The 13,294-nt window shown below is 40.4% G+C and overlaps 1 protein-coding gene across 6 annotated transcripts in view; it reads right to left on the minus strand.

Moving 5' to 3' along the window:
* Positions 1 to 2,144: 2,144 nt before the first annotated feature.
* Positions 2,145 to 13,294, minus strand: part of DDX3X (DEAD-box helicase 3 X-linked) — a 33,854-nt gene continuing 22,704 nt past the window's right edge. For 3 of the 6 annotated variants that reach the window (XM_032762303.2, XM_032762324.2, XM_075059572.1), the window contains 9 exons: positions 12,753 to 12,851; positions 12,514 to 12,674; positions 10,115 to 10,259; positions 9,814 to 10,003; positions 9,330 to 9,511; positions 9,109 to 9,226; positions 7,223 to 7,379; positions 5,360 to 5,508; positions 2,145 to 4,678 (listed from right to left, as the gene is read on the minus strand). In XM_032762303.2, coding sequence (XP_032618194.1) covers positions 4,593 to 4,678; positions 5,360 to 5,508; positions 7,223 to 7,379; positions 9,109 to 9,226; positions 9,330 to 9,511; positions 9,814 to 10,003; positions 10,115 to 10,259; positions 12,514 to 12,674; positions 12,753 to 12,851 — 1,287 coding nt within the window. In that variant the 3' untranslated portion in view covers positions 2,145 to 4,592. The remainder of the gene's footprint in view (positions 4,679 to 5,359; positions 5,509 to 7,222; positions 7,380 to 9,108; positions 9,227 to 9,329; positions 9,512 to 9,813; positions 10,004 to 10,114; positions 10,260 to 12,513; positions 12,675 to 12,752; positions 12,852 to 13,294) is intronic. The other 3 variants (XM_032762316.2, XM_032762332.2, XM_075059578.1) reach the window with 1 other exon arrangement.

Below are 13,294 nucleotides of genomic sequence, written 5' to 3' on the forward strand. Positions count from 1 at the left end.
TTTGGTCTGTTTTAAGTTAAGACTTGAGAATGTAGAGGGATGGTCTGGCCATGCCACCTTTCATGCCTAGGAACCACTCCCCATAAAACTACAAAGCAGTCTTGGTGTCCTTCAAATCCCTCCTGTCCTGGTGCCTGTGTGGAACAAGACTCCACAATGGCTAGGCAGCAGATGTGCTTTCTAGTTTTCGTAGTGTTCAATATTGTCTGTTTCAATCTGCCATGATCTACCTTTATACACTTAATTCAGTATTGCGTGGGCCCTATTGTACAAGGCGCTCTGTACATGACTGATGCTCTCAGAGTTGCAATGTGGAATTGTTTGAACACTTCCCTCCTCTCCCCAGAAAAAACTCCCATCTTAAAATGATCTACTTCTGAAAGGAAAATTCTAATTTTCCTTATACACTGAATAGCAGATAATTGCTTGAGTTCACCACTTGGAGAACATTAGACTGGCCAGACTCGATCAGACCAACCATCCCATCTAGCCCCATGTTTTTCAGAGGCCATAATAAAAACACTCTGGTCTGATCATGTGATATGTCCCAGCTTCTAGCAAAGGCCAAATATTCCCACATTCCCCAAATCACATTAAAGTGCCAATATTTTCAGAACCTCACATTTAGAATTTTCACACTAAGCATTAGGTTTGGCAGTCTCTGGTGCAGTATTTTAAAATCATTTACACTAAGCCTGAAGACATCTGTCCTTCATTTAGCTCAATGGCAGTCCCAGGGGTTCTCCCCATTTCAGTTCAAGAGCTTTAGTGTACAGATGGCCAACTTTTGTCAATTGCACATGCCCTAGGTTGAAAGGAGTTTTAAAGCCAAAAATAGCAAAAGAATGTTGGAACAAACATAAAACTGAACTATTGCACACAAATTAGAAGTTGTTAAAAACTGCAAAGTTTAGAGCCACTCAAAAAACCCATTCATAAAACAAACAGTCTGGCCTGTTCCATTGCAGAGCATGAACTACAGTTAGAGGGCCATGTTCATTTTAACAAACCCTTGCTAAAGATGATCGCTTTAGCTGAACAAAAGTTAAGGAGTTAAGCAGGACTGTACCACCCTGTTAGAATTTGACATCTCACAGTAACAAATGTTGCAACAGTTCAATATTTAGTTTTTTGCAACCTTTCCACAATGGAGGCTCTTTCCATTAGCCAATGCACATCAAGATACCCCGAATGTGATGTAGTGACCCCTTACTGTTTCAATTTGGTATATTCCACTAAGCATAAGCAGGACTTAAATGTGACTTTAATTGCTACTACAGGAACAGTAGCTGTGCACTTCAGGCTCTCTCCTTTTCAACCAACCAGTTTTGCATGTGTAAGAGGTCTTTACATTTTCATAAATCAGGATCTGGCTAGTGTAATCATTCTGAAAATGAAAATTCAGGCTATTTCCATGGTGTACCTTTTACTACAGAAAATCTGAGAGGCAATCTGCAGCTGTAACATTTACCAACATGCAGGTCCTGGATTTTTTTTAATCAACACTTTAATACCATGAAAAATAGCCTAACTTTGCTATGCTCTAGTCTCTCCAGGCCTGGAATTTGCAGTCCCAGGGAGCTGAAGCCTAATGTGACTAATGTTTTTCACACCTCCCAATTCTAGGCTACTCTAAAAGTCGAACAGCTACTACTGTCAGCAGCCAGCCGCTCTGCTGTTCCACCCTCTCCTACCCACTGCATACCCTAAACCACCATTTGTGATAGGGTCCTCAAGAGACAGCTTGTGGCAATCTTCCTCAGTTTCAGTAAGTTGTGTCCCCTGGCCAGATCAGAGACTTTTTAGAGCCCTTTCACCTGGCATGCAGGGGGTGAAGTAAGGGATTGGGGTGGGGGAAGAGGAGAAGAAGAGACACAAAAACCAAATCCCACCTTCTGTGTCTACTTACTGCAGAATACAGATCTCATTACAACTGAGGCAATACCTGCCCATCTCAACTGAAGCTATACAGGACAACTGTCACTGTATTGTGTACCGGCATAAATGTGTGAGGTGCCAGACTGTTCATTATCTCAGCCAGCCCTCTAAGGTGCTACAAAGCTGCAAGATCAGAGATTGTACTAAATTATTCAGTTTACAGGCATGATACGTGAAACAGTGATGCTTAAAATGAATGGACTCTGTGCAGTTCAACTTTTTATTTTAATAAAATCAAGAGTAATGCACAGCACATGCAGTGCTAGCATCTAAACTAATACAATAAGCAATTACTAAACCTACAGTGACTTGAAGTTGAAGTTTTACATTCAGCAAGTTTAAACCCATTCTTTGCATATGATTTTTAATCCTTATTTCTGAACTGAAAATATTGCTGGCTGATAAAACTTGCTAAAATGCACAAGTCACTGATTATGCCAATACAACAAAGATAACCACATGTTTGAGGATTGCAATGTGCCAGACATTCACTGAAAAATAAAAAACAAAAACCACACACAACTAAACAAAACTCACGCAAACAAACATCTGAGAATCTGGACACTTCACATCAGTGTTTAGAAGTGTTTCATTAATATCTTAAGACAAGTGTATCAAAACCTTGGCATGTTTAATTTTAAGTTGCCAATTTTTGTTTTACTATCAGAAAGTTATGGCTACACTGCCAATGCCGGGTCTGCTTAATTTGACTTAAGAGTTTAATATGACTTAAACATTAAAAGCTCACACTACCCCGAAATATATAATTTCACGCATACGGTGACATTCAACATTCAAGTGCCAGTGTTTTTGTACTGTCTTTTGGTCAAGTTTCTTTAAACTTTCAAAGAATCACTTTTAGGCTTACAAAAATAAATATTTGTCAAAAATGTTCAATAAATATTACACAAAACTAGCAGCAAAAAGTATCTAGAAATCTCGTGTGCAAATAGTTTTCTTCCCAGCTATCATTCCCATGGTCCCAAATAAATTTTAGAATCTAGTTCCTTCTCCTTAGACAAGCTGCGTTCAATCTCCAAGAGACAAAATAAGATTGGAAGTTAAGGACACGCACACAAGACATATATAAAATTCTCTGAATGTGCAATAAAAGAAGTATTTTGTGTAAAAAGTTATGGGCAAAATGTACAAGGGCCTAAACCTAGACTAATTGAAATAGCACCATAACAAATGACCTCAATACTGTCAAGTGCACCTACTTAATAAAAGTTTTAGAACAAGGCACAATACACTTGAAAAAATCTATTGCACTTTAGGAGATTTTTGCCATTTTCCTATGCCACTGTAGATTAAGAGTTGATAATGGCTCTGGCCACAAAAGTTAGCACAGAAATTCCAAGTGGCAGAGGCATTTTACTGGTGGACAATACTTATCTTTGGCCAGATTTAGCATAAACAGACTATAAATACAATGGAAACCTATGCAACTAAAACTGACTAAAACTGCACTTTAATAGCAGAATTGAAACCTTGTGCAGTTATGTACATTTCCAACCTCTGTGATCTCAAGATTTGTTTGTTACTTTTCTGGAGCCATTTTACAAAGTCTACAGTAAGCCAGTTTAACATCTCAACGCAGCTTGAACAGAGTAATGTGAATCTGCATTAAAATAAAGCCTGCTGCATAATTCTTCCTGTTCATACCCTCTTGACCAAAAAACATCAACACTAGCATGCGTTATTAGACCAAAATCAGTCAGACCCTCAAGGAGGACCGGTCACTGTCGTGGTCAGCCATTCTACCATTTCAATTTCATATGGCAGGCATTTTTAAAAAGTCTAAATAGATGAATTCTCCTAAAAACTATTTCAAGTTATCAGACCTTTAAACGTTCCCTGTAATATTCTGCCCACATTTGGCTAGCTCACATTAATGATCTGCCTAAACATTGAAAAAGGAATTGCTGTATTTACTTGCATTAACTTCAAAAACAGTGCTTTTAATGTATGCATGTATCCATACATCATCTCATCATGACTGGAATGGCTTATTAAAGACTATCAGGTTCTAAGTACCTATCCAGGATAGAGTGAGCAAATCAGAACTTTAACTTAGTACAGTTTTGCCACATTAGAAACGAATTCCATTGATATGCTTCAAGATGTTTGTTTGTTTTTTTTCTCCAAATCTGCAAGTATCAAAAGCCCTAATGCAGGCTACCGTATAAGTTTTTGTAATATTATGGATGAATCGATGATTCCTGTTTAAGTTGTATCACACCTGTGTGCCAAGGTTTGATTTTAGCTCAAGTTCAGTAATTTTGATTTTGTCAACAATTGATATCTTGAGCATTACTGAGCCAACAGGACATCAAAATAAAAGTTGTCTAAAGTTAAAGGCACAGTACATTAACAAACAAATGATCCTCAGTCACAAAATTAGAAGTGCAGTTTGGGGATGGCTGGGAGGGGAGTTAATCCTGACTACAGCAATAGAATCTTCACCTTCAAAATAGGGCTGCTTGTTCCTTTTGTTTCTTCTGTGACCTTGAGCTCCCTTAAAAAAAATTTCAGTGGAGAATCACAGCTGGTAATGTACTGCGAGTTCTTGAAGCTACACAAGGTATAGTCTGGCTAAGTTACATGTGGTTTCCATATTAGCTTGTTTGGTAGGATATCTGCTGCAAGCAGATTCAGTTGCCCCACCAGTCAACCCCCTGGGAGTTATAGTTTCCTCCATATCCATCACTATTGTAGAAGCCGCCTCCATAGCCACCACCTGTTCGAGAAAAAACAAAACCACATCAACTTACTAAAACCTTTACATCCATACAGTCTACCCCAGGGGGTTTGGGACCCCTCAAGGGGTTGCAAGCTGTTGGGCCCCCAACCCAGACCCAGCTTTGCATCTAGCATTTGCAATGCAGTTAAATTTTTTAAAAAGTAGTGTTTAATTTATAAGGGGGGGTTGCACTCAGAGGCTTGCAATGTGAAAGGGGTCACCAGTACAATAAGAGTTTGAGAATCACTAGTCTACCCCCTTTTTCGCTTCTTCCCTGGACAGAATCTTTCTGTGGACCAAGAAAGTGTGGGGGGGGGGGGGGGGGAGGGAAGAGAGAAGGAGAGAGAAAAGACATTGATTATACATGGTATTGTAAAGCTACAATTAAAAGATTAGGAAAGCTTTGGTGGGCATGTGTGCACGCATATCCTGCTTACCATAATTTTGGGTACCACAACTGATACATTGTGCAAGCTAAATCCTCCTTTGCACTGTTCGGTTAGGTTCAGTGTAACAGACTATTTAGTCAATTCACAGCCCTTACAGACCAATTTAAGAGTTGGCTACTTTATTTGTTTTAAGACAAGACCTAGTTTTCCTTAAAAAGATTCAGAGCTTGTTTTCAAGCTGCCACCACCAGCTCCCTCCTTTGTATTTGATTACAAGACAGACAATTACCTCCAAATCCTCTGCTGCCTCCATGGCCGCTGCTGCTACTGCCACCACCGCTGCGGCTGCTGCCTGGTCGACTACTGCTGAAGCTACTACTGCTGCCGCCACCGCTACTTGTTCGATAGTCTCTGGCACCAAATCCTCCACTGAACCGGCTAGACAGAAAAAAGTTATTCGCAGTGTGTTCTTATTGCATTCTGGTAGAATGCAATTAAGATAGCAGCTTTGAAAGCTAGGGTAGAGTTTCATAAAGCTGTTTGAAATGAATATCTGCAGAATATAGCAGTGCCCTTATTGCTTAGTTTCAGCACCAGTGTTTGTTGCTTGCAAGCATCTCACTGCTAGCTGGACAGCATAAGTCTGTTAACATTCCATTTGAAATAAGATGAGGAAAAGGTGCTACTGTTCAGTCCACATGGCTTACTTTTCAGTTGAATAAACCATAACTAATTGCAAGAATGTAGAATCCTACAATAAGTAAGAGTTGCTTTTCAAATTCAGTTGTAGGTCCAGTGCAGTACAACCCATCCCCCCTGTACAACTGGGGTAGAGGAAGCAGTTGAAGAGCAGTACTAGCTATTTAAGGAACTAGTGACACATACTATTAATAATTCACTCCACAAACCGATACCTATATATCATTGCTTATGAAATGTCATCTGTTTTTGTATTAAAAAAGTAATATGAAAAAGCTAAATTATGCTGCTGATATATTCTGCTGCATCATCTAGAGTTGTTTTTCCTATATGAAGGAAGAGTTCACTCCCTCTTAATCTATAGCCATCTACAAAGATGGCTACAGTATCTTCAGCCCCATGTTTACTGGCTTGGAAACCACAGTATAGCACTGCAGTGAGAAATATTCTTGTCCACATAGCAATTTATTGGTTAATAGAACAGAATAAATATCACATACAGCAGTAAAAAAAAAGTCTTAGCTGATGCAATATGTTTGAGACTTTGCTTTATACTTCGTAACAGCAGCTTAAAAATAAATAAAAAGCACATCTGTTTGAAGTGGAAAAGCACACTTTGTTGCCTTTTCAAAACAAATAATCCTGCTCCCTTTAACATGTAAATAAAGCAAAAGCAATTTATAGGTGAACACTCAATATTGTACTGAATTTTTATTTAGTGAATGGGGCTAGCTTGCTAAACAAATTCAGCTGCTTAGCAGCTTAATGTCAGAACCCACTTCACAGTAAATCTTGTAAGTCTGGTTTTCCAACTGTTTCTAGTTGGTCTTACTTGTTCCTCATCCCAAAATCATCCAGCTTTTAAACTGAGGAAGAACTCTTAACTGGATTTGGGAGACTTTCAGAATAGGACATTTTAGCACAGAGGGGACTTACATGACAAGATGTGGCTTCTTATGAGGGGTTCAGTTTGAAGAAAACTAATGAAAAACTAATATTTCTAATGGAAAAGCAAATTCTCAAAGATTATTTGTATTTCCAACTCTACTATGAATCAGATTAGGATTGGAAGGGACCTCAAGAGAACTAGTCCAACCCCCTGCTCAAAGCAGGACCAATCCCCAAATGGCCCCCTCAAGGATTGAGCTCACAATCCTGGGTTTAGCAGGCCAATGCTCAAACCACTGAGCTATCCCTCCCCCCCTTCAAATGTTGGTCTTAACATCTGAAGGAAGGCAAATGTTGAGACCAACAACTTGGAGCAGTTTAGAGGTGCCACAGTGCAATAAGACAGCAGTACTAAAATATATCAACATGGAAGACAGATTTAGCTAACTCCAATCTGAAGTGTAATTAAAGGAAAGGTTTAGACAATAGGAACCTGAATCTGCAACCATGGAACTGGCATAAAATAGATTATACCCTTAAGTAGTCAGAATCCTAGTCAAGTTACCTCTTTGAACGCCCACGACTGCTGCCACCCTTATGAATCTGCTCATAAGCCATGTTTTCCAACCATGATGGTACTTCCTGTTTAGCTTCAACAAGGAGATCTAGCAAGTCCTTGGTGATGTTTATGTTCCTCTCATTGAAGAATGAGGTGGCAAGGCCTTAAAAAAATTGATTCTCAACATTAGGTAACTTGGTATGATGCTTCAAGTCCAAGTTCATCTGGGCTACACAGAAAGGGTCTTAACAGGAGAACAAAAAGTTAGTTCGTGGGTTTTATATTGAACAGGCTAGGCCTGTACTGAACTTTAAAGATACCTGAAATGGTCTTAGGACAGGAAGCCGCCCAATAAAATTAAGTATCTGTCACAGACACCACTAGGCTTGGAGTGCACGCAACCTTGCTAGTTTCTCTTTACTTGGGTTTTTTGTATTGCCTGATATGTCAACCCTCACTTTAGAACACTATGTAACTGAGGTAATCAGGTAGGAAGATACCTAGCAGATGCTGAACTTACTTAGACTTAAGTCAGCAAACATCCAAGTGTTTGTTCCCATTTCCTTCCCTGGGAATTCACTCTCTATGAAGCACAGTATGAGAGAAAGCGCGAGTGAGCGTTCTCCGTGAGCCTTCTCTTGTGGCAAGTTGCTTTATTAACCTGATGTTAGGTAGCCAGCCTACAGGATTTGGTATACTTTTAATCCAGATTATGGTGTTATACCAGCCCTTGCAGCAACAGCCTGACTGCATTCCAAATACTTTTATTTCTCATTTGTATTAGTTTGTCTTTTAACAGAACATGCATAAATGGCAGTTGGTCCATGAGCACTTGCATGCAAGAATTTAAGAAAAAAAGCCAACTCTAACTCTGCTATACTGGTTTCTAGGGCTGTCAATTTATCAGTTAACATAGGCAATTAAATAAAATGTAATTACGATCAATTTTAGTCACACTGTTAAAACAATACTAATCTAAATTTATTAAAAAATTAAAAGAATTGTTTTTTCAATTTCAATTTGTATTCTGCATAAGTGTACAGTGCTCATTTGATATTACAAACATTTGCACAGTAAAAACAAAGTTTTTCAATTCACCACAGACAAGTATTATAGTGCAATTTGTTGTGAAAGTGCAATCTACAAATTGTTTTTTTGTTGCACAACTGCACTCCAGTAAAACAGTGTAAAGCTTTAAAGCCTAGAAGTCCATTCAGTCCTACTTCTTGTTCAGCCAAATCAAGAGAAACAAGTTTGCTTACATTTACAGGAGATAATGCTGACCTCTTATTTACAATGTCATCAGAAAGTAACAGGTGTTTGCATGGCACTTTTGTAGCCAGCGTTTTTTTTGGTTTAGCTTGTTTTAATTTCATAATCATAAGCGTTGCAAGGTATTTACATGCCAGATATGCTAAACATTTGTATGCCCCTTCATGCTTTGGCCACCATTCTAGAAAACGTGCTTCCACGCTGATGCTTGTTAAAAATTTTGCTAATTAAATTTCTGACTGAACTCCTTGGGGGAGAACAGGAGACCTACTAATCCATTTTACCCACCTTCTGCCACAACTGAGACTGCTAACACAAATATGACGACCCAGCACGTGTTTATTTTAAGAACACTGTTTTGTCAACTAGGCAGTGAAGGTAACAATGGAAGAAAGACGGAGCAGTAAGACTTGCATGGAATTTTGCTCTGTTTCATTAAACTGAAATGAAGATTACTGCTGCAAAGACTAAAAGTGGGTTCGTCTGAAGTAGTAGGTCAAGTAAGCTTCATTTTGTAGTTCAAATTTCCTCTATTAGAGAATGTATATAGTGTTACTTATAACCCAATGGACTACTACATTTGAAGAGCATCTTTTAGTAGACAATGCACTTAGTCTTACCAAGGTTTCCCACACGGCCTGTACGACCAATGCGATGTACATATTCTTCTATGTCACTTGGCAAGTCAAAGTTTATGACATGTTTCACATTTGAAATGTCCAATCCTCTTGCTGCAACCTAATGGTGAAGAAGTTCAACTGTCAGCTCTTAGCAAAGCTTCACAAGAACGAAGTGAAATAAACTAAAACATCTTATAGGAAGAAATAAGTTAGGGACTTACTGCTGTGGCAACCAGAATTGGGCTTCTGCCTGAACGGAACTGGTGCAGAGCTTCCTCTCGGTCTCTCTGAGAGCGATCTCCATGGATGCTTGTACAAGCGTACCCTTCGTGGTAGAGAAAGTCCTCCAGAGAGTCAGCTCCCTTTTTAGTCTCCACGAACACCAGAGTCAGTGAATCTTTACCTAATGCAAGAAGTTAAGCACAGATTTGCCACCAGCAATGCTACATCTGAAAATATTTAGCACCCCCCTCCCCCCCACTGTGGTAAAAGGCAGTTTCTTAAACTAATTGTGTATTTATTATATTACTTCATTCAATGAGAGATGAGTACCAAGGCCATTCCCACTCCCATGATGTTTATATTACCCAAGTAGTTTATTTGCATGCACACTGTTTTAAGTCAAAGCCAAAACATTCACAACATATGAAAAAACGGAGGAAAAGACTAACAGCTTTTCCTCCACCTAACATAGATTCTCATTACCTGAGCCATTAGAGCTGTGTTGAAATTCTCCCAAACAGTCTTTACCTGTGGCATTTAGCAGGTCAAGCAGAAATGACCGTTTGTCTGACTCTTCCACCCACACTACTTTCTGTGTGATGTTCTCAGATGTAGAGCCAACTCTGCCAACAGCCAGAAAGATATATTCATCCAGGAAGTCACGGGCAAGCATCTAGGAGGTAGACAAAAAATTCCCACTGTTATCCCCCACAAAGATTGGGGGAGTTCAAAAAGTACTTACATTAAGCTTGTAAGTCAAAAAAAGCATCAAGCTAGACAATACCTGGATTTCCTTCGGAAAAGTAGCACTGAACATCATGGTATGACGAATTCCCTTTGGTGGCATAGTATCTTGTTCAACAATACGGCGAATTTGAGGCTCAAACCCCATATCAAGCATGCGATCAGCTTCATCCAGTACCAGGTATCTGGGATTAGATTAATAGGATCAAAATTGCTTATAGTGAGAAAATTTCTTTCAATTACCATATGTACTCATTCATAGGCTGAATAATTTTGGTAAAAACAGCATCAAAGATCAGGGATCAGCTTATAAAAATGGGTCTACACCAAAATTTGATGACTTTACACTCTACAGAATCATTGAATTGAATATCTAGTACAGGGATCAGCAACCTTTGGCATGCAGCCTGCAAGGGAAAAGTACCCTGGCAGGCAGGGCCAGTTTGTTTACCTGTCATGTCTGCAAGTTTGGCCAATTGCAACTCCCGCTGGCCACGGTTTGCAGCTCCAGGTCAATGGGGGCAGAAGGAAGTGGCATGGGCCGAGGTATGTGCTGGCCACCACTTCCTGCCGCCTCCCATTGGCCTGGAGTGGCAAATCACAGCCACTGGGAGCTGAGGGGCTTTGTGCCTGAAGATGCTGCAAACAACAAAATGTCCCAACCTGCCAGAAGCAACAGCCCAGGAGCCAATGATTTCCAACCCCTGAAATACAGGGTCCACTTATGGAAGGGTCATGCAGTTTTTGCTATTTTTACCTATTCATTTTGGGGGGGGTTGGCTTATAAATGAACAGGCTAATGAATAAATACATATGATAGTTTAATCCCCAATAACAAACCAGGCTTTTTTTAAAAAATTGGCAATTAAATATTTAATGCAGTATGCCAAGATTATTCAATGACCACTTGTATGACCTGACATTAGTTGGGAAGTATCTGAGCTATATGTAGCTTTAGATGACATAAGTAGTCAATTTAACAGCATTAAGGCACGCTTTTACAAATGTTTAACAAAATTCTCAGAGCACACAGTATGATCATTCCCACAGGAATGTCAGCTTAGAGCAGGGGTTCTCAACAAATTTTCTGGTGGCCTCAGAGTGCGGCCACCAACTCTTGCTCTGACAATTTTTCCTAAAAATACTAATTATTTTTAGGAGGAAAAACATGCACATAAATGTCCAAATCATTGCAATTTATGAAGGGTTTGGGGTTTGTTTTTGTTTGCCAACAGTAATAAAAATAACGTACAGTGGTCTTTTTTTAACCTGACCTAAAGAGACGAGAACCAAGAAAAAGATAAGAACGTGCAAAGCATCTTATGTTTCTTTTGCCGGCTTTTTCTTTAATAAAAATTTGCTAGCTAGTAAGCCTGCTGCCGTGAAAAGGAAGCAATGAAAAGCAGTATGAACTTACACTTATCACTGCAGATTTACTCAACCCTGGCAAGCTAGGGGAAAAATTAAGCTGGGGATAGAGGTGGGTAGAAAGGCAGCGGGGGCCAGTTGTAATTTGGAAAGGGCGGGGGGGCCCTGAAACCCTGTGGTCAGGGACTGAAGCCCACTATCACATGGCCAAAAGATGCAGCAGGGGCCAAGGGTCATGGGTGAGCCTGGGACCAGAGCCCCGTGGTGGGGGCCCAGGGATAGTCTCCACTGCTACATGGTCAGAGCCCAGGGATGGAGGCGGCAGCGGGGGCTAGGCAGCAGGTGGTGAGCCTGGAGCCAGTGCCCACAGCCACTGTACAACTGGGCCAGAGCCTGCTGCCTTGTGGCTGAAGGAGGCAGCAGGAGCCAGGGTGAAGAGGGAAGAAAGGGAGTGGTGAGCCTGGGGCCTGCTGCCCACCACCACATGGCTGGAGTCAGAAGCCCAAGCCCCACTGCCTCCAGGAAGGTGGAGAACTCACCAGATGCCTGCTTCAACAGCATTTCTGGTTCCAGAAAGGGGCAGAACCCCACTCCTGGCAGCCCCAGGCAACCATCCCCCCAATCACTACTGAGGAGGTGGCGGACCCAAGAGAAGGCCTTGGTGGCCACATTTGATTAACACTGACTCATCCATACCATGCTAGATTAGTACAAGAAGCAAGTTTGTAGGAGACTGCTAAATAGGTGCAGACTGCTGGAGAGCCATTATCTGAGTGTCAGACCAGAGGAACATTGGGTGGAGGAGGGGGAGAAGAGCAGAGGGAAGAGAAATGGTGTTATGCAAATACTGTCATGTTTTAGAACCTGGGAAGCATATGGAATTTGTATTGTGAAATTCCACTAGTAAGCCTTTCCTAAGTGACTGTCCAACATGAGAAAATACTATGGATCACTACTGTTTACATTTATGTATGTTTTTTCAGTTTAAAAACCAACAGCTAAGCCCCAGATCTTGTCAGAAATTCTATAGACATTTGTAAGATTGTCAAATTCCAAAATCATTTCACGTACTTGCAGAAGTCCAATCCAATCTTCCCCCTCTCCATCATGTCAACCAGACGTCCTGGAGTTGCCACAAGCAAGTGACATCCACGTTCCAAGTCACGTATCTGTTGACCAATGTCAGCACCACCATAGACAACACAAGGACGAACTTTGGAACGATATGCAAACTGTAAGAACAGAACTAGTTATTTTCTGTTTTTTTAAAAAGCTCAGGATATTAGACAGACAAGTTGCCAAAAAGATACCTTTCTGGCTTCTTCATAGATCTGCACTGCCAGTTCTCTAGTTGGAGCCAGGACTAGAGAGATAGGGTATTGCTTACGGCGTCCATACCTTCCATTTTCCTGAAGGACAGAACAATACATAACATACTAATTTAAAGAGTTGAAACTAAAGCCATTTCAAACCCCAGGCACATCCTTCCCCCACAATTCTGAAACTTTCTTGCCACCAGCACAGCACTTGTGGCTGAGCATAGATCACAGAGTAAGTAGAGCATCCACAGCTTTCTTTGCTCTAAATTGGATGACTATCTGCAATCAAAGCTATTTATGTTCCAAAGGACTTGCTGCTATGAATTGTTAAAAAGTACAGGAAGTCTTCCACTACAGAAAGTCTCAATCATGCTTTAGACATTGGTTCTGAAGACTTGTGTCCCAGCTACACTATCAGGTATGCTAGATAACACAAAGCTAATGTGTCTTTAGGGAACAGAACTACAGATATTTTCAAGACTCCCTGTAAACATTACTTATTTTTAAATCTTACAAAAGGGATTCAATACTGA

This window comes from Chelonoidis abingdonii, chromosome 1, assembly GCF_003597395.2.
Source record: "Chelonoidis abingdonii isolate Lonesome George chromosome 1, CheloAbing_2.0, whole genome shotgun sequence".
NCBI classification, from domain to species: domain Eukaryota; kingdom Metazoa; phylum Chordata; order Testudines; family Testudinidae; genus Chelonoidis; species Chelonoidis abingdonii.